The 26,992-nt window shown below is 33.8% G+C and overlaps 2 protein-coding genes across 4 annotated transcripts in view; one reads left to right on the forward strand and one right to left on the reverse strand.

Moving 5' to 3' along the window:
• Positions 1 to 4,330: 4,330 nt before the first annotated feature.
• The window catches only part of LOC143251672 (homeobox protein six1a-like), a 37,102-nt gene continuing 14,440 nt past the window's right edge, over positions 4,331 to 26,992 (reverse strand). The window contains exon 2 of one of the 2 annotated variants that reach the window (XM_076502935.1): positions 4,331 to 9,692. In XM_076502935.1, the coding sequence (XP_076359050.1) occupies positions 9,296 to 9,692 (397 nt within the window). In that variant the 3' untranslated portion in view covers positions 4,331 to 9,295. Of the gene's footprint in view, positions 9,699 to 26,992 lie in introns of both variants that reach the window. The other variant, XM_076502927.1, reaches the window with a different exon arrangement.
• Positions 18,873 to 23,551, forward strand: LOC143250633 (uncharacterized). 2 transcript variants are annotated; one of them, XM_076501527.1, is made up of 3 exons: positions 18,873 to 21,586; positions 22,776 to 22,828; positions 23,159 to 23,551. In XM_076501527.1, exon 1 carries the CDS (start codon positions 19,634 to 19,636, stop codon positions 20,021 to 20,023), a length of 390 nt encoding a protein of 129 aa, XP_076357642.1. In that variant the 5' UTR covers positions 18,873 to 19,633; the 3' UTR covers positions 20,024 to 21,586; positions 22,776 to 22,828; positions 23,159 to 23,551. The 2 variants fall into 2 exon arrangements, with proteins under 2 accessions (XP_076357642.1, XP_076357719.1); XM_076501604.1 differs by having other exon boundaries at positions 23,372 to 23,551.

A 26,992-nucleotide genomic window follows, 5' to 3' on the forward strand; every position in this document is an offset into this window, starting at 1 on the left:
ATATTTTGTCTTTTTTTACACCTTTTAAAATGGCACTAAAGTAAAATAAAAGCTGAATGACTATGCCAAAGAACAATGCCTTGACGTGACGGTAAGTTTGTAAAATAAATACGTTGTACACTTGTAGAATTGCTCTTTCTGCCTTGTATGATTAAAATAAAATGAGCCAGGAAGGGCCTTTTCGTGAAAATAATAGCCGCTTGGAAACAGTCAGATAAGCTGTATTTAATTGATTAGAAATTTTGACGTGATAGAGTAAGATCCACGAATGTAGGCTGTATGAGCAGTTATTCTAGTGCTAGACAAGATTAATATTATTTACAGCGAGTGAGTTATTAAACTATAATCCTTAGGCCAATGTACCAAACGGATGACGTCCTTTGTGTGGTACATACTTATATTATTCATGGGTAGTTATAAATGAAATATTATTAATTAACCGACATTCGTTGATATAAATACTCTTAAGCTATTGGTAGTTAGAAATTATTAAAATTGTTGTACGTTTGTTTGTTTGTTTTGATTTTAGCCCAAAGCTACTCGAGGGCTATCTGCGCTAGCCGTCCCTAATTTAGCAGTGTAAGACTAGAGGGAAGGCAGCTAGTCATCACTACCCACCGCCAACTCTTGGGCTACTCTTTTACTAACGAATAGTGAGATTGACCGTCACATTATAACGCCCCTACTATTTGTGTACGTTAAGGACATAATGCTGTCTTGATAATCATATCTATTGCAAATTATTAATTGATTATCATTAAAGAGTTATTCATGAGAAAATATCTCCTTAATTTTAAGTGTCATAAGTCTTTAGTTTATTCAGTAACGGCTGCCATCTTGGTTCACAGCTCAAGATCAAAGTTGAAAAACGTATGGTATAACTAGTATTTACTTACACACAAAAAACTCTTAAGATTAACTAACAAAACAAAACATCTTATACTAAAATATTAAATTAATATAATCTAATAACAGAATAAAACAAGTGTATTAAAAATAAAGCTACAAAACTAACATAGCATACAATTTAAAAAAGAATGACAACGTTATAACTCAACGAAAGACATTGGGTAACCACTCAACAACACGAAAATTATGTCAATATAAAAATATTACGAAATAATTCAGCTAAACGAACATTATATGATAACCAAGAAAACAAATATTATATTACAATATAATAAAATAAGTATTAGATAACATGCCAATATATTTCAACATTCTGCAACAGTTTAATAAAATAGACAGCTTATCACAACTCAAACAAAAATATCACGTAACAATTTAACAAAATGAACAACATGTAAAAAAATCAACATAACATTTCACAACAGTTAATCAAAATAAAATTAGATACAGCTCAATAAAACAGATATCAAATATAACTTAGTAAAGCAGATATTAATATAATAAAATGAAAGACATTTACACAAAGATTTAACAAAATGAGCATTATGTATTAAATCAGCAAATTAAACATATAAAAATATAGCTAATAACAACAGAGAAGAATCATTACAAAAGAAACACCATATAAAAAAACAAACATTATATACATATCGAACATAAATGTCACATAGTGATTGAATAAATATAAAAAATTAACAAGTCAAACATTATAAAAAAATTCAACAAAGCGAAGACTATAAAATCTCAAGAAAACATCACAGTAAAATAATCCAACAAAACAAGTATTTCAGAACAATACAATACAATAAATGTCATACGATTAACCTACAAAACAAACACTGTAAAGCATCTCAACAAAACACATTTAGCAACAATGAGATAACAAACTTTGTAAGACGAAACTACAAAAAATGCTGTTAGACAAATCAACAAAAACACAAAAGTTAAACAAAAAAAGAAACACTATAGAACAATTCAGCGAAATAAACATTATACTCAAAGCTCATGAAGAGCAAACATTATAAAATAACTCAATAAAATAATCAAATAGAAAATATGAAATGAATATATTACATATTATATCAACACAAATGCTACGTAATAATTCATCAAAACAAACATCGAGCATTAAAAAGATATAAGAGCTAAATATCTTTCAAAACCAAGCTGACCTGTTTTAGTTTTTTTTTTTTCAAGAAGGTTAGAACTTGTGAAACAAAATGAAGGAACAAGTAAAAACTGTTTCATATCTACTTTTATAGTTTTATAAGCTTAGCAGTTTCTTTTGAACGTTTAATATGCCAAATATAAGCTGTATATAAGATTATAGCTCAACAAACTGGAATTACTTTTATTACGTAAAGTTTTTTTTATAACATTTCCTGTCATTGACATTAGCGGGTCACTCGGACGAAAACTTAAAAACGCGCATTTATACTGCACTGACGCTTATTGGCTAGACTTTACGCGTCACTGTAAGGTCAATTACTCTTTGACATACAAAATCTCGAACAGATGACAGATAACTTGATGAGCATATCATCCTCGACTTTTTGTCTTCTTGTTTAGATTAGTTGTAAAGAATGGTTTTGTGATGGTCTTGACTTTAAAACCAGTGCCGACTATAAACAGAATGGTTTGATTTACAAAATGTTGAAAGATATATGTTCACCGTTAAAATCATGGAATGTGACCTCTGACCTCAGGAAGGGTGAGAGTAGCATTTTAGCCTTTTATTTATTTTTTGTGTTATTCCCCAAATCCTTTTTATTTTTCAGTCAATGCCTTCCTTAATTTTTTTTTATATTTCAGTTAAAGGCCATCTAAACATCATAATATGCTGTTTTGAATTACTCTACTGACGACATCTTGTTTTAAAAATAAGTGGTGTCCAAACACATGTTTGAAATATCTTACGTTTAAAACATTGACATTTATCACGATCTGACAACAAAACAGGCAAGACAAAACCATTATGCTACTCACAGATTACACCTTTCTAAACAACGCTGCCTGGATTAATCAAGTGTAGATATGAGAAAGGTAATGATAATGGACGTTAAAGATAAACGTCAACAGATTTAAGCTGTAAAACTATGCCTGTTGATTGTATTTTACTGCGCTGTCACACGGTTCTTTCACATCAGTTTTGAAGTAAGATATTTTGAAGTAATAACTTCCTAAAGAACAAAACGAAAGTTACATGTTAAATGTTTTCCTTACACATTAAAAAGATAATTCTTAACGTTTCTTCATCTCGTAAAAATAGCCCTTTTAAGGGTTTATAGCGAATCAAATAAAACAGCTTAAAAAAACTATAACACAAGTATGTGCATGTTATCTCTGTTGTTTTCAAAATTAAAAGTTGCTTTAATTTAAACTTGCTTTAGTGTGTGTCTATTTCTAATGTGTAGAACTCTATGTTAGTACTAAAACACGATTAAGTTCCGATGGTCAAGTTTACTACGTACGTTGGATTTCAACTATGGGTGATTTGTTTTTAGTGAGAAATCGTCTACTAGTGGTTCACTTATCTATTGTTCTTAAAAAATCGGTGTTCTATTGGTTACCTTCGTTAATTGTTTTTAACAGGCCAATATTCTATTGGTTTATAACAGTTAACACAGTGTCCTTCTCTTGGTTAATTGCCAATTTATTTCTATTAGTGCGATCTTATATTATTATTAGTATTTGTACTTGATGGTGTATCTTTGTTGGTTCATTGTTGATTTCTATTCCAAAGCTTTTCCTTAGACCATTCTTCAGTTGATATTTTAAATTTCACATACAACTGATTCTGTAACATCATGTAATTTATTTTCTAACAGTTTCGATCTAAATACATTTTTACGATAAAATAATTGTTCTATAAACAACAAGCTTTAATTTAGTGTTTGCATTTGTTCTAGCTATTCTAAAGTGATTTTATGCATACAGAAATCATTAATCACCGTTCTTGTTTTTCTGTTATTTTTGAAATGTTTTCTTTTATCCTATATTTTCTTATATTCTGATTCTCCTTTATGAAGAAAGGTCCACTTTGAAAACATTCAGGTTATGTGGTTTTCATAACTTTTTGAACTGCGTGTTTTTCTAACATCATTCTTATATTTATACATATAGTTTTTAAATGAGACCAACACTAGTTTACTGGCTAAGAGTTTCTTCATTTTGAACGATAAGAATTAATCCTACGTTATTCTCACGTATTTGTTATTTTACTTGGATATGTAAAAAGAAATTAGGTGAAAAATATCTTACAGATTTAAATCACACTTTATTTAACAAACTCAAACGTATAAATTAAGCACTCCCAAACGGTAATTCTTCGGATTTACAACGCTAAAATCAGGGCTTCGATTCCCCTCGGTGGACACAGCAGATAGCCCGATGTGGCTATGCTATAAGGAAAACACAGACATAAATCAAGCAAGTTTTATTTTCTACTTTTTATACATTTGGCTTGAAACAACACTATAATCAATCTCAGTTAGTGTCGAGTACATGAAAAAATGTCAATTGTGGTTAAATGTTACTGAAATTTTTGATTTTATATAAAGAATAAACACTTGTTCCCCAAACAGCATACGAAACGCCAGAACTGAAAACAAAATAAAATAGCGCATACAGAGTAAGTAATTTACAATGCCCTCAATGAGGTATATATACACAGTTAGCCAATCAAACGCAATGAAAAATACATAAGATAAGCGAAACATTTTCATCCACATGCTGTAGTTTTCGAGGAGTATCAGCTCACAATGGTCGTTAATAGCAACATTTCCTGCAACACATCTTTGGGAGTGTCAATGTTTCTTGTTTATACAACTTTCTGCATTAAAATATTTGAAAAAAGGAACGGTTGCTGTTTAATACCATCCTACAAGATGGGCTAATCAGAGGTGAGACAGCTTGAAACTACTCTCAGTTGGGCAAAAACAGATTTTTTTTATTCAATCTGTATTTAATCTTGAAACTTACGAAACCGAGATGCGAATAAAACATAAATTACAGATCAAGTGAGAGCCTGATTTTACAAAGATTTTCGCTAGTATGAACTAGGCTAGAGTGATTTTTAAAAAATTCTAAACTAATAAACTTCCATCTTGAAACTTTGGCATTCTGTTGTTGAACGGAGAGCTTTCCTTATCGTCTATTAAAGTTAGCATGAAAACGTACCAGTTCTGGCAGTCGGTTTTGAAGTGAGCACATAATTTTTACTTATATTGCAATGGGAAAGAACAAATATGTATGCGGATCTATAAATAATTATTAATAATTTAACAACAGTTTGTAAAACCAACATACTTTATTCACAATAAAAACTAACGAATCATTTATTATGTAAAGAACTGGATTTTTAAAGTGTTATGTTTACAAGATGTTACAAGGTCGATAATTTCTTCTTCGGATGTAATCGCTTGAATCAAATTTTTTTCGAAACATTGTCTAGGTGACTGTGTATAACTACTTATTTTATGTATATAAACACACACACACACACACTTACACGCATTTATAGAAAGAAACTACCTGTTAATTCTGCTTGTTGTTAAACACAAGATTACAAAGCAAGTTATCTTTGTTGCACCCAACACGGGTATCGAAACTCGACTTTTAATGTTTGAAGACGTCATATTACCTCTGAGCCACCAGAGGCAGTATATACTGAGAAAAATCGTTCAAGTAACTTTTGTGTGTGTGTGTGTGTGTGTGTGTATGTGACAGTGGCTAGACATTAATGTAGTACACAAAATTCTTTGATAATTATAATTCATTAAACGATATTAACTCTTATTCATATATTTGGACATTTTACAACAAAAATATACGATAATACCAATGTATAATATCACTCCAATTCATTTAAAGCATAACAGTCGGTTAAAACATTAAAAACACAATAAAACATTTCTTCAATAGCGAGATCGTAACGTATCGTTGCCCTAACTATTCACCCATGTGATACTCTGAAAACTCGTTTGTTTGTTCTATGAATTTGAACTACAAGATGTATCAGCACGTGCTATGCAGTTGTATAAAATCGCGGTCCTAATCTATGACGGCTTTGACAGAATGGACAATACAACATAACAAAAATTCACTACACGGGTTTTATTGAGTTCAAACTAATTTTCAGTTTCTTTTCAAGTGGGATCAAATTTACTAGTTGGCTAAGCCTTCTCAGCAAGACGAATTCTAAGAATCCACGATTCAGATTATAATATTATAATATGTTAATCACACTACATCCAATGCCGACGGGATCTTCCTTCTGATACCAGAAATGGCTAGTATACGATAGCAGTAGGAAGGAAGGAAAACCTGACAGGTATTTCAATTTAAATATATCTGTCCCAAGTGCTTAGAAACAGAGATAACCGGAGGTGCTCAGAAAATTTATTTCTCTTCACTCCGCACACGAGATTTGATTGTTGTTCGTGTTGATGGTAAACTGTTAACTACGTGAGCAAATAACTCTAATATTTTATCACCCACCCAAAAATACAATTTATAAGAACAAAAAAACAACAACAAAGAGCTCAAATCTATTATTATTCATCTATTTTGCACTGGAGATCAAATATGATAAGAGATTCAAAGAAACTTAGTATATGATTTTCATGGACCTATTCAGGAGGAGGTTAAAATGACGTGCTGCTATACTATCACTAGTGAGAATCTGTAGGGTTGAAATCAAATAATATTTTATTGTCAAGAACAAGGGGCAGAAGGGTTGAAATCACTGAATCATCGTCAGTAGATAGTTGAGATGTTAAAACTACATCCCACTGTGTCATTACGAGAGATGGTTTTAACAGTGTGTAGTCATAAACATAGTTATTTGAATAACCAATGAGTTTATATGTAAAAACTGTTCTAATAATTACAGCACATTTTCAAAATTTTATTTTTTTCATTATTAATAATTGGTTTACTTTGAATTTCGCGCAAAGCTACACTAACCGTCTCTAATTTAGTAGTGTAAGATTAGAGGAAAGGCAGCTAGTCATCACCACCCACCGCCAACTCTTGGGCTACTATTTTACCAACGAATAGTGGGATTGACCGTAACATTATAACGCCCCCACGGCTGAAAGGGCGAGCATCTTTGGTATGATAAGGGATCCGAACCGGAAACCCTCGGATTACTACTCGAGTGCCTTAACCCCAGGGGTCATGCCGGGTCCCATAATGATTGGTTACTTATACATACATTCTTACACATCATCTTTCTTCTAAAGAATCTAATTAACTCATGAACCTGTATTTTCATGTTTTAATATTGACTTTTGACGAATATGAGAGTATTTAAATCATGATCATGATCTTTATCAATTTAAGGTAACCATAAACATGTTCTGTCATTTCATCGACACTTTTACACTATAGCAAAAAGTGTTAAATATGTAAACGTTTAGAAATTCAATCTGAAGAATTTCTCAACAAAATACAAATATTCAAGATTATCTATAATTGAAATTAATACAAATGTTAATTGTTTAAACAATGATTCTTTAAATCACAACATTTTCTTTATTTTTGTTTTTAATGGCACATAAATTATTGGTTTGTTTTTTATCGACAATGCATGTTCAATACATTGAATAATATATATAAATATATAGCGATCAGTTTTGTTTTCACTACTTAAAATTCAGTTTGCAAGTTAATGGAATACAGAGGATTTTAACAAGCAAAAAATCTTTGATAAAGAGTTAGATATTTTACCCTAAAAAGTTCACACTTTAGTGCAAAAAATCTCACCTTTGAAGATACGTAGTTTACAGGGACGTAGTTTACATTGCAGAGTGTGGTCTGTTCGGTACAATTTGTGGACCTTTACCTCAACGAAAATAATTTAAGTTATTTACATAAAAGTCAAATATTTATTGAAAATCAGAAGAAAATTGACCTTTTAGAATACACAAATGGTTATTTGATCACCCACCACTATCACGCAGCTACACTTCTCGTTTAGAGAACTGATCTGGTTATATTCCTATTGCACAAAATGGTGGAAGCGTTCACTGTTCAGCTAGACATCGCACTTAACCACCTTACTTACTGCATGTGAGCTTCATATAGTCTTCTTTGCCATCTATTGCTAAACGTGAACAGTCACCACTTTGTTCTGTGTGGAATTTTGGATTGGGGTATGTGCTTTATTGCTTTCTAGTCTGGAAATTAAGCTTTTGCTTGTAAATCACAAAGGCACCCTAAACTGTCGCGGGTATTCATGGGTAAGCTCAAATATCAACATAACTGGAAACACTGTGGGTGATCAAAAGGATCATCTTCTGTTTACACTTAGCTTAATTTTGTTCAAGAGCATATTTCAAACCTACAGGATCACCTGCAACTCACAAGGCTAGATTGAGCTTTTAAAGTGTTTTAGAAGTTGTTGTTAGACCTAATAGATCCTTGTTTGTGTGGAGCTGCTGGGTGTTGCTACCTATTAGTCAAATCTTAGGAAGACTTAAATGAAAACGTCTTGCATAGAAAGCACCAGTGCAACACTTAATCAACCAATCATTGTAGTATAAACGTAAACAATGTGATAGCTGATTCTGAGGGCTTCCTCACATAAGGAAGAACGGGACGGACAAGTACCCCTGAATTACTAAAAATACTTTTTATAAGTACACGGAAATGAAAAAGTATTTGTCATAGCAAGAAGGCATTAATTTTCTGCGCGTGTAGATTAACTTGAAATATCAAATGATCCCTAACATCAATACTTGTTTCACAATGATTTTTCTAATTGCCCCACTTTCACTGAGAAATTTTAAATTCTAGTTGTTGTTGTTTTTCGTCTCGCACAATGATTTTGTAATTGCTTTCTTTCCACTCAGAACTCTTAAATTCTAGATTGATTTATTTTTCACAAACTAGCGACTGGAAAACCATTTAAGGTTAAGTTTAATATTAAACTCAGTTGTATGCTCGCGTATACATACTTACAAACAAATGTAAAGGAATGCATAATAAAGATCTTGTTTTGGGTAATGAAGCTTAAATGTTTAGGCCCAAGCCCAAGAAATGTTAAAAAGAATAGTAAGCAGTTGTGAGACCTAGCCCTAAGTCACTAAGATGAGGGCCTAGAAAACTTCCTGTTAATGAAGGTTGTATGTCGGGAACATTATCCACTCGGAAATTACTAAATGATTTTGTAAGTGTTTTCTTTCCACTCAGAACTCTTAAATTCTAGATTGATTTATTTTTCACAAACTAGCGACTGGAAAACCATTTAAGGTTAAGTTTAATATTAAACTCAATTGTATGCTCGCGTATACATACTTACAAACAAATGTATAGGAATGCATAATAAAGATCTTGTTTTGGGTAATGAAGCTTAAATGTTCAGGCCCAAGCCCAAGAAATGTTAAAAAGAATAGTAAGCAGTTGTGAGACCTAACCCTAAGTCACTAAGATGAGGGCCTAGAAAACTTCCTGTTAATGAAGGTTGTATGTCGGGAACATTATCCACTCGGAAATTACTAGCAAAGATGGTCTCGTTAGGCGAAGGTAAGGGATGTGTCGATGACATTGTGGGAGCTAAACTTGTAATTGTCGGTGAGGGTAGAAATTCTGGAACTGAGCCTAGAGAAGTTACTGGTTTTATGTCGCTGGAAAAAGACATCTCGTCTGGGCTGTTTGCTTGGTCTGAATCAGAAGTCTGAAGAAAATGGTCAATTGTTGATTTTTGACCATTTCTCTCTGTGACTTCAGACTCCGTATCTTGACCAGTGTCCATTCCGCCAGTTTTGCTTTGGTCACTGCTGTTCCTATGCAATAAAAAAAAAACAGTCGTCAGTTGTAAATATTTTATTTAAATCCGTGTGACAAACATTAAGTGAACATAATATTGGGAATGTCAAGATAACTGGCTTATCTAATGCGGCTTTATATATTAAACATTAAATTGTTATTCAATGATTAAAGTGAAAAAAATATGACAAATTTATTATTCAGAATTGTGATGCATCAGTCTGAGTATAAACATAGATTCACTATGTAAACTGTACAGCTTATTCACAGTGAATCACGAGTATAAATCTGATATTAAAGTGACAAGTGACGTGTAAAGTTTTCAATAAACACACACATGATTATGTTACAATAAGCAGAGGAAACCAAAACATACGTTGTCATTTGTAAAATTTGACAATTTGGTTTGTACGACGAAAAAAGGTTTGATGCATATACCAAAGAGAGAACAAACATTTAAGTGACAATTGGTTAACTTCATGTGTGGGAATATATTTATGTAATATAAATGTATATATATTCATGATGAGTTTTAAATTTAAGATCTGATAAAAATACGTTGTTATGCCCTTTAAGATAAAACAAAATATACTCTTCAAAAAAAGAAACGCAAAAGGCAAAATATGAGACAAATTGTTAACAAGTTTATTCCGGGTAGTTCTGTATGACATGTGTGAAACTTTGCACATTCACTGCTGAACATCCAAAGTCTGCAAAGGCGAAGTCCACGCTCACTAGGTGAAGGTTAATGTCACTCAACGTCAATAACGAGTGTGCCCCCCGTAAGCATCAATAACTGCTTGGCATCTCCTGCCCATGGAAGCGATGAGATGAAAAATCACATCCTGTGGAATGGCTGTCCACTCAGACTGCAAAGCTGCTGCAAGCTGAGGTAGAGTCTGCGGTTGAGGTTGTCGCCGTCGCAGACGTCGGTCCAACTCGTCCCAAAGATGTTCGATGGGGTTTAAATCTAGTGATCTGAAGGGCCAGGGAAGAACGTTGATGTTGTTGTGTCTCAAGAAGACAGTGATGAGTTGGACTGTGTGAGGACGGGCGTTGTCATGTTGAAAAACGTCGTTGACGTTCACCATGATGGGTTGCACATGGGGCCTAAGAATCTCGTAGACGGTTGCGTACGGTCTGATCGGAAATCCTACGCAGCCCTGGTATGGTTGAGGCAGTAGACGTCGCAATGGTGGTCCTATCCCGAAGGTGACGTAACCGGATGTAGCGATCTTGTGCGGGCGTGGTCACACGAGGTCTGCCAGATCGTGGACGGTCACGAGTTAATCCATGTTGTTGGTGTCGATTCCATAGCCTTGTGATGGTGCTTGGGTGGACATTCACAGCTCTGGCAACATCTGATCGAGATTCGCCTGATTCCAAGCGACCAATGGCGTTGTTGCGTTGTGCTTCAGTCAGTCTTGGCGTAACTGTATTGCGTGTCGGTGGCTTAACACTGAGCTATGGAAACCGAGAACCCGTCACTTTTATAGGGATTTTGCACATGTTGCTCTTGCAGAACATGCAGATCTCTGAAACAAATTTATTGGACACGCATGCGTTTTGGCGAAAAATCCGATGTTTTCCTCCGTTTTCAAAGTGCACAACTTTTCTGACAATCAGTGCCTTAACACGTGTGACATCACATAATCTGAGCTTGTAACGTTATTACATATATATCTCTTTAAAATAACAAAAGTATCCTTTTTGCGTTTCTTGTTTTGAAGAGTATATGTTTATGCAATTCATTAATACTGGAAAGTGGAATAAGCTTATAGTTGGAGAAGAAACAATTACACACCTAGTGTTGTGGAAATAACTTTGCTTCTGATTTAGCTGCCGCTCTTCTATCTCTAAGTTATTAGTGTAGCTGACATAATCCTCAACACATCCAGCACATGTATATCTGTAGATGACATATAGTCACTTATTCTTAACTCCATAATTGACGGAAAACAAGAAGGTTGTACGTTTCACAAATACATCATGTATTCACTAATTCACTACTATTGTTCCACCATGGCGAAACCATGGTCTTGAATAAATGATGTATTTGTGAAACTCACAGATGTCTTGTTTATCCTCAATTACGTGACTATAAAGTTTCACCAAACATTGACGGCTCCAAGTATCAATAAAAAAATTATTAACAACAGAAGTAAACACACTTTTTGTTTTTGCCCAAATTGAAACTAACTGATATTTAATTATTGTTGAAACTAACTTCTATTTAACGATTGTTGTCTATACATGGTAGCACTATTGTTATTGATTTCTTATATACATTAAATATAACACTTTAGGGTATAGTGTTTTGTTGAAAATTCCGCTTACGGTATTATAAACGAAATTACATAAATAAATGAATACAAATTTATTTTCCTTCTAAGAGGGCCCAGCATGGCCAAGCGCGTAAGGCGTGCGACTCGTAATCCGAGGGTCGCGTGTTCGCGCCAAACATACTCGTCCTCCCAGCCGTGGGGGCGTTATAATGTGACAGTCAATCCCACTATTCGTTGGTAAAAGAGTAGCCCAAGAGTTGGCGGTGGGTGGTGATGACTAGCTGCCTTCCCTCTAGTCTTACACTGCTAAATTAGGGACGGCTAGCACAGATAGCCCTCGAGTAGCTTTGTGCGAAATTCAAAACAAACAAACAAATCCTTCTAAGAATGACTAGCTGCTCACAGTTCTGTGAAAAGGACTCATTATAATTTTTACCAAGTTAACTTGAAAGATTGTACGAATAAACTATAAAAATGTCCAAAGAATGAAGTCGATGTGTGATATACACTAGTCCTAAAATTGTAGATTATCCACTGCAGTAAAAAAGCTGAACTGTATTCATGTTCCTATTCATTACATTTAGATATTTATTGTACAAGCGTGATTCTGTTATACCGTAATATTTCTTTCTTGTACAACTAGTATAGAGTATGTTAGATATATACGTGATTTATTTCGAAACCTCTATGGATTTTTTTCACGTAGCTGATCATATCAATGATGACCAAAATCTCGCAATCTTTCGCGTACATAAAAATACATGCTGTAACTTTTGTTCTTAACTCTTAATCTATTATTTACGCGTTTATTTATGGGCTTTTACGAAGCTTGCATAGTCATAAAGGTGATGTAGAAACCTGTACACCCTGGCGTGGGTTGTTTAGAATAGCATATGTAGAAAGAAGGTTGAGTTGTGTGACTTAAGGGATGTGGTATATTGAACTCGGGCCTCGGTCTCACTATAAAAGTGGATCATTCATATGCCTCTGGGTCCAGCATGTCCACGTGGTTAAGGCGCTCGACTCGTAATCTAAGGATCACGGATTCGAATCCCGGTCACACCAAACATGTTCGCCCTTTCAGCCGTGGGGGTGTTATACTGTGATGGCCAATCCCACTATTCATTGGTAAAAGAGTAGCCCAAGAGTTGGCGGTGGGTGGTGATGACTAGCTTCCTTTCCACTAGTCTTACACTGCTAAATTACGGACGGCTAGCACAGATAGCCTTCGAGTACCCTTGCGCAAAATAAAAAAAAAACCTAGCTTGCAGCTCTTTTGTTCTTTCTTTATGAATATCTTTCACTGGAAAGGACTATATCATAATACTTCAGCATGCTCATTTATAACGAAACTATACTATCGAATGATCAGGAAATTTTCGCTGACTAAATATATTTAGATGATTAACATGTCCTCGTGACGCAACGGTTTGTACCTGTGCCAATACAACATTATGTTAGCATAAACAGGTTATTCTCATAAAATGTGATTAACCTTTGATGTAAGTATATGTAAGTGATTCTAATAATATATAGTACAGTACTAAAAGGTGATGGAAGATAATATAAGCATTAGACCCACAAGTAGTTTTTCAGATAGAATAGTTTGAAAATAAATTACTTACGAAGAAGGTGTTGGTATTCCCATAGGTACAGACTATTAAGTATCGTCCAGTTCCTATATTTGAAATTACAACTATAAACACGGGCTACTTAACGTTCACTTAAATCAATAACCTGATCAATCAGTATCTCTTGACTGCATTCAGTACCCAAACTCAGTACTTAAATGTTTACATATTAAATATATAATAATTATATATATATAATAATAATTTCGTTCATATTAGTATATTTGAAAAACGGAAATATCTATTCTATACATTTCTTAGTTTAATAGTTACTTAAATTTTACAGAATTTTTTCATAATTTCAATATTTTCTTTCTGATGTGGAAATCTAATTCTAAAGTAGCTTAAAATTAAATGTTATTTAACTCACATTTTGATTTTGTTTATCATAAATACGATCGTACTTTAAACAGGGTCGGTACTAGTAGTGTGGGGGTAGATCCCATGGAATGTTGTTAACCCCAGACTAATATCATTCATTAAAGTAATTCATATTTGTTTGAAATTTGGTTTTAATATAAGTCTCATTTCTCATCCCTCCAGTTAAGAAAAGCTGAAACTGAGACTGACTTTACAAAAATTTGTTCAAATTAAGTCAGAGGAACGAACCACTTGTGACAAACATTACTAATTATTTCATTATCAGTGAGCACCTAATCAAATTTATTGTTTTTAATCGTATCTAATAGTCTAAGTAAAATTTAATTAGCTCTTGATGCTAGACTATTTAGTTCGATATAAAGCATCTTCATGTAAGCAACTTACACAGTAACAGGATAATTGAATGTACATATTAGTGAAGTTAGTCTGAGAGCTTACCTCAGTAACATGATAGTTGTATGTATATATTAATGAAATTGCTCGGTTAAATAAGAAGCTTCTTGATTTTTTAAATCATGTAATATATTTTACCTTTGTTGTCTAAAGTTTTATGTGCAGCACCTGGCCAAGTGTATGTTGTGCACAGACGTTGAATGTGAAGGTTTTTGGTTCTTGGTCCGTTGTCAAGAAAAGGTGCTTTACATCTTGGGGCCGTAGGCGCAATATACGATTGTCAAGTCCCTTATTAGTTTGGAAATGATTAACCCAAAAGTTGACAGTGGGCATTGTTAACTAGCCCTTACCTTTTATTTATCAGTTTGAAGTTAGGGATGGCTATATGCGGGATAGAACTATGTTTAGCTTTGTGCAAATATTTTGAAATAAGCAAATTGACCACATAGGAAGCTAAAGCATGATACTATAATCTAACGAACTTGAATAGACTGATATAAACTATATGACCAATGGACACTTATAATAATTGATTGCTTTTTCACAGCTTGGCATAAACATCAATAAATTATAACGTATGATCTAGACCAATGAAAATGGACATTTAAACAAAAGTTTATCTTCAGAGTCTGACGACCTTGGAGAATAAAACAAAAATAATTTTATAAACAGATTAACGAACATAAACTTTGAAACAAAAGATGACTTGTTCATAGTACGAAGACTTTGGCCACTGAAATGAGATATAAGATATAAATGGACTAACAATCATACGTGTAAAAGATAACTCATTTACAGAGCGAGAACCCTTGACAATGAAATAAAGTATAACTTTTAAACAGACTAACGAACACAAACATTAAAATAAAAAGATTAAGATAAAAGATTACATGCAGAAGAACTAGTGTATTCAACCTAAATATTATACTATACATAGACTGGGGAGCACGAATAATAATTAATATCACCTTGTGATCAGAGAAAACTCCCATCATGTGTACGTTTTTACCAAAATGTATTTTATGCGAATATTTTAATATGCAAATAATTTATACACGTGTAATACCAGTGGGTATTCAGAAATGATATAGTTACCTGAAAAATAGGTTGGTTTCTATATACAACTATTCATAGTCTTACTCTGTTTACCTGTTGTGATTTGAAGTAGTGATAGTATGTTCAGGTCAAGCATCTGTCATGCTTCGTATACCTATCATCCAAAGCACTGACTTGAAATCAGAATTGAAATGCACAAACACAGGAAATTATTTTCCTAAATCTAACAGGTAAACACACTATAATAAGCTGTTAGTTTGTCTTTCATAAATTAATCAGAACATGATTATAGAATTATATTCGGAAGATGAAAAACGTGCATTGGAGTGAAGATCTCAGCCTACACAAAAAACATATCAGGAAACGCATAAATAAGTTGTTACAACAAGACATTTGTGATATAGACATCTTTGAACAATAGCTATATAATTATGGTAATGAGGAAAAGAGACTGGCTAACATTAATCACACCGTAATTTATCTTTTATTGCGGTTATTTCACAGGGCTCGATTTCAAACAATACAGATTACTTCAGCAATAAGACCATCCGCTGTGTTAATTATTTTATCAGACTTGTAAACGGAAATACACTTAATACTAAAACTAGTTACGTGTGAAGTTTAGCGACCGGTAAAAAGTTTTAAAAGTCTATGGTGCTCAATGAATTTTGAAGGAGGTGTTTATTGTATGAACATTTATTATGTGAAATGTGTAATTATTAAGAAATATATGTATTTGATGTTCACGTGATAAATTTTTTCTTCTATATTAAGCAAGTTAGTGTTTAGTTTTTATCTTGCGCAGTAAAAGAAAGAACACTGTACCAATATAATAAATTTGATGTAATTCTTTTAAATAATTCTGAAGGTCTTATGAAGGAAAATAATATGAGAGATCTGTTTAAATTAATTTTACATCGAAGTTCAAGCTCTTGCATAGCAGGCATATTCACTTGCTACATAAGTTAAAATAGTGAGTTTAGGTTTAGCTTTAAGAAACGGTGTAATTCCAGCAACAAACATTAATTCAGATAATTAAAATAAAAACAACTTAGATTATCCCTAGTTTTTGCTTCTTGAACACTGTTGGGTCTTCCTTATAGATTTTTAGCTGCTGATCACGAAAATCACATCCAAATTTGCCCATCACGTAGCGTTTCATCGAAATCTTTAGTTTCACCAGGACATGCAAAATTGTAAGAGTAGAGGGAAAGTATCTAGCCAGCACCAATGACCGCCAACTCTTTGGGTACTCATTTCAATCTTAATACTAGACTTTGATCGCCACACTCATTACGTACACACGACTCCAAAGTGCGGAGCGTGATTTTTTATTTTTTTTACAGTAACGGAATTTATACAAAGGAACCTCAGATCCACAGAACTGCAAAATAATCATTGGGCTGTGACGAAATAAGATGAAATAAACAAGAAGGAAGGAAGGCCTCATGGTGGTGAGATCTGAATCTGCCCGCATAAGGCAAACTGTGCCAAACAAACAAAAGATTGGTTTGGTTTGAATTTTCTTGCAAAGCTACACGAAAGCTATCTGCGCTAGCCGTACCTCATCTAACAGTATAAGATTAGAGGGAAGGCAGCTAGTCATCACCATTCACTGCCAACTCTTGGGTTGCTCCTTTACCAACGAATAGTGGAACGAAAGATTGACTGTAATATTATAACGCCCCTACGGCTGAAACGGCACGCATGTTTGCTGTGACGTGGATTCGAACTCAGGATACTCATATTGCGAGCCGAACTTCCTAACCATCTAGCCATGGTGGGCCTAAATAAAGACGTAAGCCAGTTAAGTATTAAGTTTCCTTTATCATTCAATGTAATTAGTTTCTTTTTTGATGTAGTAGCTTTGTGATTTGTAAATGATAATTATTAAATGACATCGTGTGATAATTTTAATTTTCTAAAGCTTGGTTATGGTTTAAATGCAACTACATTTATGTAGGTTTAGTAAAGCTGAATTGTGTCTCATATAAAATTTTTGTATTTAAATTAATTTACGTTTTGTGGATTAAGTTATGTTTCAAATCTTATCATAAAAGAACAGTGGAATGTTGGTAAAGATTCTGATGGGTAAAATCGAAACAAGTAGAGTGAGAGATTTGGCTCGATGACATTATAAATTGGACTAGAGATGAGAAGTTTCAATAGGAAGGTAGAGAATAATGGAGAACATAATCACCTTACAATTGAGAAATGACACTATGATTAATTTATAAACAAATTCAATTCAACATAGTAGTATTATCTATTAAACATTATCCTGGCAAAGACTAACTTCAGGTTCCTCGCTGGGACAGCGGTAAGTCTATGGATTTCCAACCCTAAATTAAGAGGTTCGATTCCCCTCGGTGAACTCGACAGATGGCTCGATGTGGCTTTGCTATAAGAAAACACACACACACACTAATTTCAGCTTGGGAAGACAGGGCTTTGTTTGTTTGTTTGTTTTACTTGTTTTTTTGAATTTTGCACAAAGCTACTCGAGGGCTATCTGTGCTAGCTGTCCCTAATTTAGTAGTGTAAGACTAGAGGGAAGGCAGCTAGTCATCACCACCCAGCGCCAACTCTTGGGCTACTCTTTTACCAACGAATAGTGGGATTAACCGTAACATTATAACGTCCCCACAGCTGAAAGGGCAAGCATGTTTGGCGCGACGGGGATGCGAAACCGCGACCCTCAGATTACGAGTCGCACGCCTTAACACTCTTGGCCATGCCGGGCCTAGGGCTTTGTTTTCAAATATTACCGTAAATTAATTTCAACGTTAAAAACTGAGTTGTGTCTTAAATTTTACCTTGGACCATTTTAAGTTTTCACAATATTCCTTAAGTATTATCGGAGACTTGTTTTATAAACTGAGTTGCACTTTAAAATTATTGTAGAATAATTTCATTCTGTTATGATCAGGTTATGCATTAAACATCAATGTAGACAAAGTTATGCAACGCTAAGCACCATACCCATTACTCAGGATATACGTTTGTATATAGTAAGTGCTGTAATAATAGACATGACATATTCTTAAAACAAAGAGAAAGGTAAAATAACAACACAAATATGAGATTATTGTCGTTAAGCCTTTTTTGATAAAATTCGATATCATTAACAAACAATTGTTGACTGGTTATTGTACTTATACAGAAACCGCGTTTTGTAAGTGAAAAATTACCTACCATCTTATTATAATAGAGTTGTGATGCATACATCCAAAACTCGGATCTCAGAAACTACCACACCGATTATCAATTATAACTGGGTAATGTTTTTTTATTCTTAGGCAGTATTTTTATAGCTTATAAATAAAACAATTGAAATTTCCCTAAAAATGATATGTTTCAGATTTATCTAATAAAAATTACAAACAAAATGAAGTAAGAGTCAAATAAAAATATATCAAAAACAAACTCAAATAAATTATTTTTTTTTTTAGTGAAAATCTCATGAGTATTGCAACATAAAAACCAAGGCACTTTTGTTTGTAACCACGTGTACAAAGAAATGCTTCAATAAAAATCTACTCTGTAATGTAATACTGTGATGATAGCTCATTTTTAAACTAAAATTTTAGTTAAATCCTTTTTCTCGTGGATGGCAAACATTATTGAAAGTCAAGCATAATTATATTGTTGTAGAAATGCCAGGCAATACCAGAAAGGGCCTTAGGCCCAGTAGCCTTAGGCAGGAACTAGCAGTTGTACCTGCCCAGAGGTAGGTCACATTCTGTAGTTTGCCGATTAATAATCGCTAATTACAATTATAACTTCCGAGGCTTATAGTATACTAAATGTAGTTGACCAATAATATAAACTGTGTCTTGCCGTCTTGCGACAGCTTGTTTTTATATACTTCCAAAAAACAATTAAAGGAACAATTTCATGTTTCAGTATATTTTTGTCATAACTAAATTTGTGTATAAAAAAATATCCGTTCGTCTACATGTGTATTTTTTGAGCTTGCGAGTGAAGTTTGAAGCAACTCAAATGAAACTCACCTCACTCAAGGAGAATACAACTCTAGGTACCCTATATATGACTGTTACGTAAAACTATGCATTTCTCATTAATTCTAAAAAAACACACCAACATGAATTTTTGCGGCTCGTTTTGTCAGTGTGTATCTTAATCTTGTGTACCCAAGCAGTCAAGCGCCATCTGACAGAGAACGAGGTGGCCAGGGTGATCCAGATGTTGGAGGATGGCCAGACTCAAAAAAGGGTGGCACAGCGCGTCGGTGCGTCACCAAGCGTCATCAGTCGACTTTGGCGACTCTACCAGAAGACGAACTCTTATGGTGGGAGACAAAGTCAAGGCCGTCATTGCTGCACAACAGCCAGAGAGGACTGCTACATTGTGACTACCGCTCTGCAAGACAGGTTAACTATAGCTCGGTCACTGCAAAATGATCTTCAGTATTCCACTGAAACACGTGTATCGACCAAAACAATTCGCAATCGTCTGCACGAAGGACGTTTTAGGGCCAAATGGCCTGCAAGAGGCGATATTCTGACAGCTCTACACCGTGCAGCCAGGTTGGAGTTTGCTCGTCAGCACCTGGATTGGGAACTTCGTCAATAGATCACCGTGCTGCGGACAGACGAGAGCAGGTTCGCTGTACCTCGTGATGATGGACGTGTGAGAGTGTGTGGAAACGCCGAGGAGAGTGATTTTCCGCCTGAAACATTGTGCAAGTCGACGCTTATGGAGGAGGTTTTGTAATGGTCTGGGCAGGCATGTGCTTGGGTCACCGCACGAACTTACTCATACTCAGCAGGGGTGTTCTGAACGCACGACGATATAGAGACGAAGTTCTGATAACCATTGTGAGGCTTTTTGCCGGTATTGTCAGCGATGAGTTCATTCTCATGCAGGTTAACGTGCGAGCTCACGTCGCCAGACTGTGTATGTACTTCCTTGACGAGGAAGGAATAAAGACTTTTGAGTGGCCCGCCAGATTTCCCGATTTAAATCCGATTGTTGCGATATGTTGTCGAGGCGTGTGAGTGAAAGACAGCACCCTCCTCAGAATGTATAGGAACTCCAAAAAGCCCTGGTAAACGAGTGGGCTGCCATACCCCAAGTTAACATCGATAGACTGATTCGAAGTGTGCCAAATCGGTATCAGGAGTGTGCCACAACCCGTGGAGGTCACACTAGATATTGAATGTTTCAAACATTTCTTGAATAAATGCATGTAAATTGTTTAAAGTATTGTTTCATATGGGATATCAGTTTTGGTAATACTGGTGATTTAAAAAAAAATTATTTCTCGATGTTTTACTATTCATCACACATTAAGAAATGGATACAGATGGAACCGAAATGAGGCAAATTACCTAAAAAAATAAAAATATTATCACATTTGGAACATTGAGATAAATTATATAAGAAAATGCACTTGTTCCTTTAATTTTTTTGAGCAGTTTAAATTTACGCGAGATTCTCGAACGTTCAACAATCTTTAAAGACAGGATAATATTTTCGTAAACTATCTGCTGTTGATTCTTGTTCTCAAGAATCTTATACAAATTTAGAGAACAAGCGGGGATTGCGCATTACACGTAAACAATATATGTCGCATGCATAAAAACTACACTGAAACAAACGTAGGTATTAAAATAAGAGTAATGGTATATTTGTTAGAGTATGAACAGAAAATATTTCGTGGGGTTTAATCTTAAGCGCCTTACACCAAATAGATTGTAAAAAAACAAGAGACTAATAGTGCAAAACGAAATGAAACAATCTTTATTTATTTCAAACAGAATTAAAAATGATGAACATCTTGATGTCTTTTCTGGGTACTAAGAAATTTCAGAAATAGCTGTGTAAACAATCTATTGCTCTGTTAAAATCTGTTCCAAATCAAGAAAACACAAAATTATTTGTACACACAGAATAATAATGCTATTTCTTTAAAGTAGTCAGGACTGCACTTATAAGACACGCCACCAAAAGGAAACACAGATGTGCCAGCCGAGGAAAGTTATCGAAGACGATGACGTCATATTTCCAAACGTTGACACCAGAGAGTCCTTCGTTTGTGAAACGTAGTTAGGCCATTATGACAGACGGACTATGATACCAAAATTTAATACCAGGGACGCGTTGTACGGATGCATTGCAAGATCGCCATGACAGGTGGGCATAATGGATTATTACATAATAATACAACAAAGTAGAGAACATATTTCTAAGCAGCCATGACAGGTGGCCATGATACAATGGCTCATACAATACATGTCCTCACATGAATATAATTAATCAATTTAAATCATTAATTGAATAACTAATTAAATCATTCTTAAAACGTTGCTTATTATTAAATTTCCTATCTCAAAAGGGGACATCTTACTCATTCAAGTGATTAAAGATAGTCAGTAGCATGATTATAATGAAAATTCTTGACCCAATATTTCTTTTGATAATTTATTAATTTTCTCATTTTTGTAATCTAATCTACATTCCCATCTATTAATGATGTATTTTCAATGAAAACATCAATTAATTACCATTATTTTAATTACTATCCATTTTTTTAAAATCGGAGCATATAACTAAGCCACCGTGATAAGCGGCTACGATACATAACTTTCAAACAAGAGTGATACCATACATTAATTAAAACTTATACATACTTTTATTAATTGCGCTTTATAATTTGCCATAATATTTTACACGTTACGTTATCTCATGTTTTATAAAGACTGACTTTCATATATGCATATAGCTAATTACTGTTATTTTAACAACTGTCCATAAGATTTTAACTAGTACACTGTGACATTACTTTCACTATGGTCAATGTTTAGATTTTATTATATTAAAACCATTATTTTGCATAATTTAACATATATACTAATACAATTTGCTACAACTAAGTACAACAAATAAATCACTTGCTGTTTATAAAAGTTATCCATGTGCAGAGAAAATCTATCTATGGTATCATGATCATTTCCGTGGAATAAATTATTACTGTTCATAATGTAACAAATCATTCAAACATTTAAATAAACATCGTTTAGAGTTTGTAATAGTAATAGTAATGCATGCTCGAAAGGTTAATCTACAGTTTGTTTTGATTGTAACAAATTTTGTAAATCCAAAGAATGGTAGACAAACAGTATCTTCCTGCAGTAATCATTACCAGTGTAAGATTTATTTTGTCATTGTTGACAGAATGAAACGTAATTCAGAATGCCATCATTGAGGTAAATTTATATGTGTAGGATATAACTTGTATGTCTTTAACAATTATTTATGTTTTATTCACGACAAAGATATCAAAGATCCGTCAAATAAATATTTATTTTTTATTTTGAGACAGATCGGGAAACCAGAATTTACAATGTTAGTTGCTGTGTGGTCCACTATTTCACGGTAAGGAAACAGATTTAAAAGAATATGATTCATATGACAAAATCTGTGAATTCTTATTTTCGAAAGAATATAACAATTATACATATATAGTGCATAATATCAAAGGTTTTGATGGACACTTTATTCGACAAGAGATAAAACCCAAGATTATAGTGAATGACAGTAAAATTATTACCATCAAAAGTCTCACAATAAGTATAACTAATAGTTATAATTTTATACCCATGTCTTCATCATTGTTTCCAAAATCATTTAAATTAGAATAACTGCAGAAAATTCCTCATCTTTTCAATATCAAGTCCAATGACAAATATCGTGGATCTTTACTAGATGCCACTTTTTACACTTCCAACACCATAAGAAAAAAATCTGGACCGGAACTGTCAGTGATGAAAAGAAGTGGTACATCTCTGATTCCAAAGAAGAGATGTGTAAGTAAAAAAAACAACAAATAACATTATCATTGTTGATTCTTATTAAATGGTTTTGTTGTTATATTGAATGTTGTTTTGGTGGCATGTTATATTTTTTATTTTTCTTTAGGTACCGTCGATTAGATGTAGATATACTTCGATGGTGCTGTTTTTCAGGTAAGAGTTTCTCGCACACTGGAATGTAGATTCCTTCAGATACACAACCATTGCTCCTGTATACATGGCTGTATACAGAATAACATTTATACCACAATGGTCGATAACTCTAATACCTAATCATGAATACATTACAACCAACAACAATATCCAAGTAAGATCTGAGTGAATTAAGATCCAACATGCGCTTAGTGGTCGTAAGAAACAAATCCTGAATTACAGAGTAGATGGTTTCTGTATGGAATAGAAACAAATCGATCTCTGAGTTTTACGGGTGTTATTACCATGGTTATGATAAATGTTACGACTCTGACTCAAATAATTAGTTTTGCATAGACGCATGTGGTTTATTAGAAATTGTACAATTGAAAGACAAAAAGAGCTGAAAGGTCGAGGATACAAAGTCATAACAACACGAGAATATGGATTTTAGAAAATGAAGATTAATAACACAGATTTGATGAATTTCCTTAGGGACCATACAGTAGTTTCCCGATTGAATGTACGAGACTCTTCTACGGAGGAAAAGTATATGTAATAACACTTTTATATAATATAAAAAAAATATAAAAAACAGGTATGTAGATTTCACATCTCTATATCCATGGACTAACAAATATTGTGAATATCCTGTTGGATATCTAACAATCATAACTGCAAACGTTACTAGTTTAAATAATTATTTTAGATTTATCAAATGTAAAGTTCTAGCCTTAAGGAAATTTTATCATCCAGTTATACCATCTAAATGTAATGGTAAACTAACATTTTCATTATGTAAATCATGTATGAAATCCAGAACACTGTAACTATATTATCACGGCAGTGATAACACATCTTTCACCAGTAGCTGGGTCGCCAAAGAAGTAAAGAAAACAGTTGAATGTGGATACCAGATAATAAGCATTTTTGAAATTTATCAGTTCCTTGTAAAATCTGGATATCTATTTAAAAACTATATATTGATAATTGTCTTAAAATAAAGAAAAAAAGTTTTGTTGGTCTTCTCACTGCATATCATCTGAGGCAAAGAAATATCACGTTGATCAATACAACGAAAACGAAGAAGTAGAGATGACCTCTAAAAATATTGTTTTTAATCTAGAAAAAAGGTCATTTGCCAAATTATGTGTTCATTCTTTGGGGGGAGGTTGGGGTACATTTGAGGACAAACCATAACTTACCCGCATAACATCTGTTAAAGAATACATCTATTAATTAAAATTAATATCCAAATAATGACATATATTATATTAATTAATGAATAAATAATAACTTTAATTAAAAGCATAGATATGAATATCTGCCCCAGAAAATTCAAGCCAACATCTTTCTGGTAGCTTTCAGAACAGCACATGGTCATACCATACACTAGATAAGTTAAATTCATCTGATTTGTTTTATGATACATTTCATAATATTTCTTTGTATTATGATCTATTGTATACAGTTCAGATGGATTTAATAACGTACCTCTAGGGGTTTATTTTGGAGAGTTTACAAATGAGCTAGATGGACACTATATAACATCATGTGTCAGTGGTGATCCCAAAAACTACTGGTACTTAAACGATGATGGAGAGTTATGCTGTAAAATTAGAATTTATCCTCAATTTCATCAAAAGAGAAAACTGAGCTTTTCATCAATAAAATGTATATATATTCAGTTCTTTTAAGCCCCCTATAATTGTGTCTAATCATAAGAAGTACGTATGTATAAATTTAATGGCACATATCATTTACTACAAGTTTGTTTGTTTGTTTTTAAATTTCGCGCAAAGCTACACAAGAGTTATCTGCGCTAGCCGTCCATAATTTAGCAGTTTAAGACTAGAGGGAAGACAGCTAGTCATTACCACCGACCGCCAACTCTTGGGCTACTCTTTTATCAACGAATAGTGGGATTGACAGTAACAATACAATGACCCCACGACTGAAAGGGCGAGCATGTTTTTTCTACAAGTAAGAAAAGAAGAATTATCGCCCACTTTACACCAAACGTCACTTCTTTTCACACCTTACCACCATTTTGTATCGATATTGATTTTTCTTTTATCTTAGTGTGTTTGCGTTTAGAATTAAGCACAAAGCAATACAATGGGCTATCTGTGCTCTGTTCGCCACAGAAATTGAAACCACGTTTCTAGCAGTGTGAGTCCATCGACACACCGCTGTGCCATTGGGGGAGGTCTAATGGAACTAACTCCTTGCCATGATCTATGAAGTGAAAATAAAGCATGTACAGGGAGGGCTTTAAGAAAACATTCCAAATGCACTCACACATGTTATACATAAGGTGAGTTTTCTTTCATTTACAGTGTTCATATGTATGGAATGTTCTAAAGAAACTTTAATTACTTATCCCTATGTTTTATTCATAGTAACTGATAATCCACTCGAACAAGTGTACATAGCAGACAACATTGCAATGAGGTGTATATCTGCATTTTATAAACTGAGAAGTTTTTCTTAAGTAGCATATTAGTATATATTTTGAAGTTTTGTTAACAAGGGTTTCAACACGTGTGACACTTAAGTACAAGATTTTACTTAAATGTACTAAGGATAGTGCATTAGTTTATAATAATGAGTTTTATATAAGAAAATCGTAAGGTCCTGATTTGTAACCACTGATTTGTACACAGTTGCTAGTGTGTAAACGAAATATAATTAACGTCATGGCAACAGTTTCAAAATCTAACTGAACAAATATAAATGTTTTGAAATAGTTGAAGAATAATTACTTGACTTTTAACTACAGGTTCTTTTACAAATATGATTGTCAACTACATTTCGGTATTCTGGTGATTTTTCTATGTGAATAATAATGTGATAAAACACCTTACTTTCAACTGTTATGTTAGTGACCACGTGACGAGCAGTGTGAACATTTTACTGTAATGTTACTGATCAAAAAGAAAATTTTATTTTATTTTTATTGGTGGTTTCTAAAGTCATAGAAAGATGGCTGTAAAACTTCAGGAGTTTTATTTGTATGATGCGATTTAGAGTGTTTTACCAATACAAATAATAAGTTCTACTATTATAATTATTTTCTATATTAGTAAAGTAATTGGTTAAAGAATAATATGCGACAACCTCTAAGATAGTAACAGTCTCTTCTATCTAACTACTAATGACGTCGGGCCCGGCATGGCCCGACGCGTAAGGCGTGCGACTCGTAATCCGAGAGTCGCGGGTGCGCGCCCGCGTCGCGCTAAACATGCTCGCCCTCCCAGCCGTGGGGGCGTTATAATGTGACGGTCAATCCCACTATTCGTTGGTAAAAGAGTAGCCCAAGAGTTGGCGGTGGGTGGTGATGACTAGCTGCCTTTCCTCTAGTCTTACACTGCTAAATTAGGGACGGCTAGCACAGATAGCCCTCGAGTAGCTTTGTGCGAAATTCCAAAAAACAAACAAACTAATGACGTGTTCAGAAAGTGAGGTCACCATCTTTCCCTCATGTACGCGTGATCATATTTGACACAAGTTTGTACGGGTCAATGAGTCAGTGTCAATGCTTAATGAACTTTTAATATAAAATGTATGAGTGAACAGTAAGTCATTCTTTTTT

The sequence above is a fragment of the Tachypleus tridentatus genome, chromosome 1, assembly GCF_004210375.1.
Source record: "Tachypleus tridentatus isolate NWPU-2018 chromosome 1, ASM421037v1, whole genome shotgun sequence".
Classification (NCBI taxonomy): Eukaryota; Metazoa; Arthropoda; class Merostomata; order Xiphosura; family Limulidae; genus Tachypleus; species Tachypleus tridentatus.

Coding starts and splice junctions, on each gene's coding strand:
- LOC143250633 (XM_076501527.1), top strand. CDS start 19,634: ATGTTGGAGGATGGCCAGACTCAAAAAAGGGTGGCACAGCGCGTCGGT.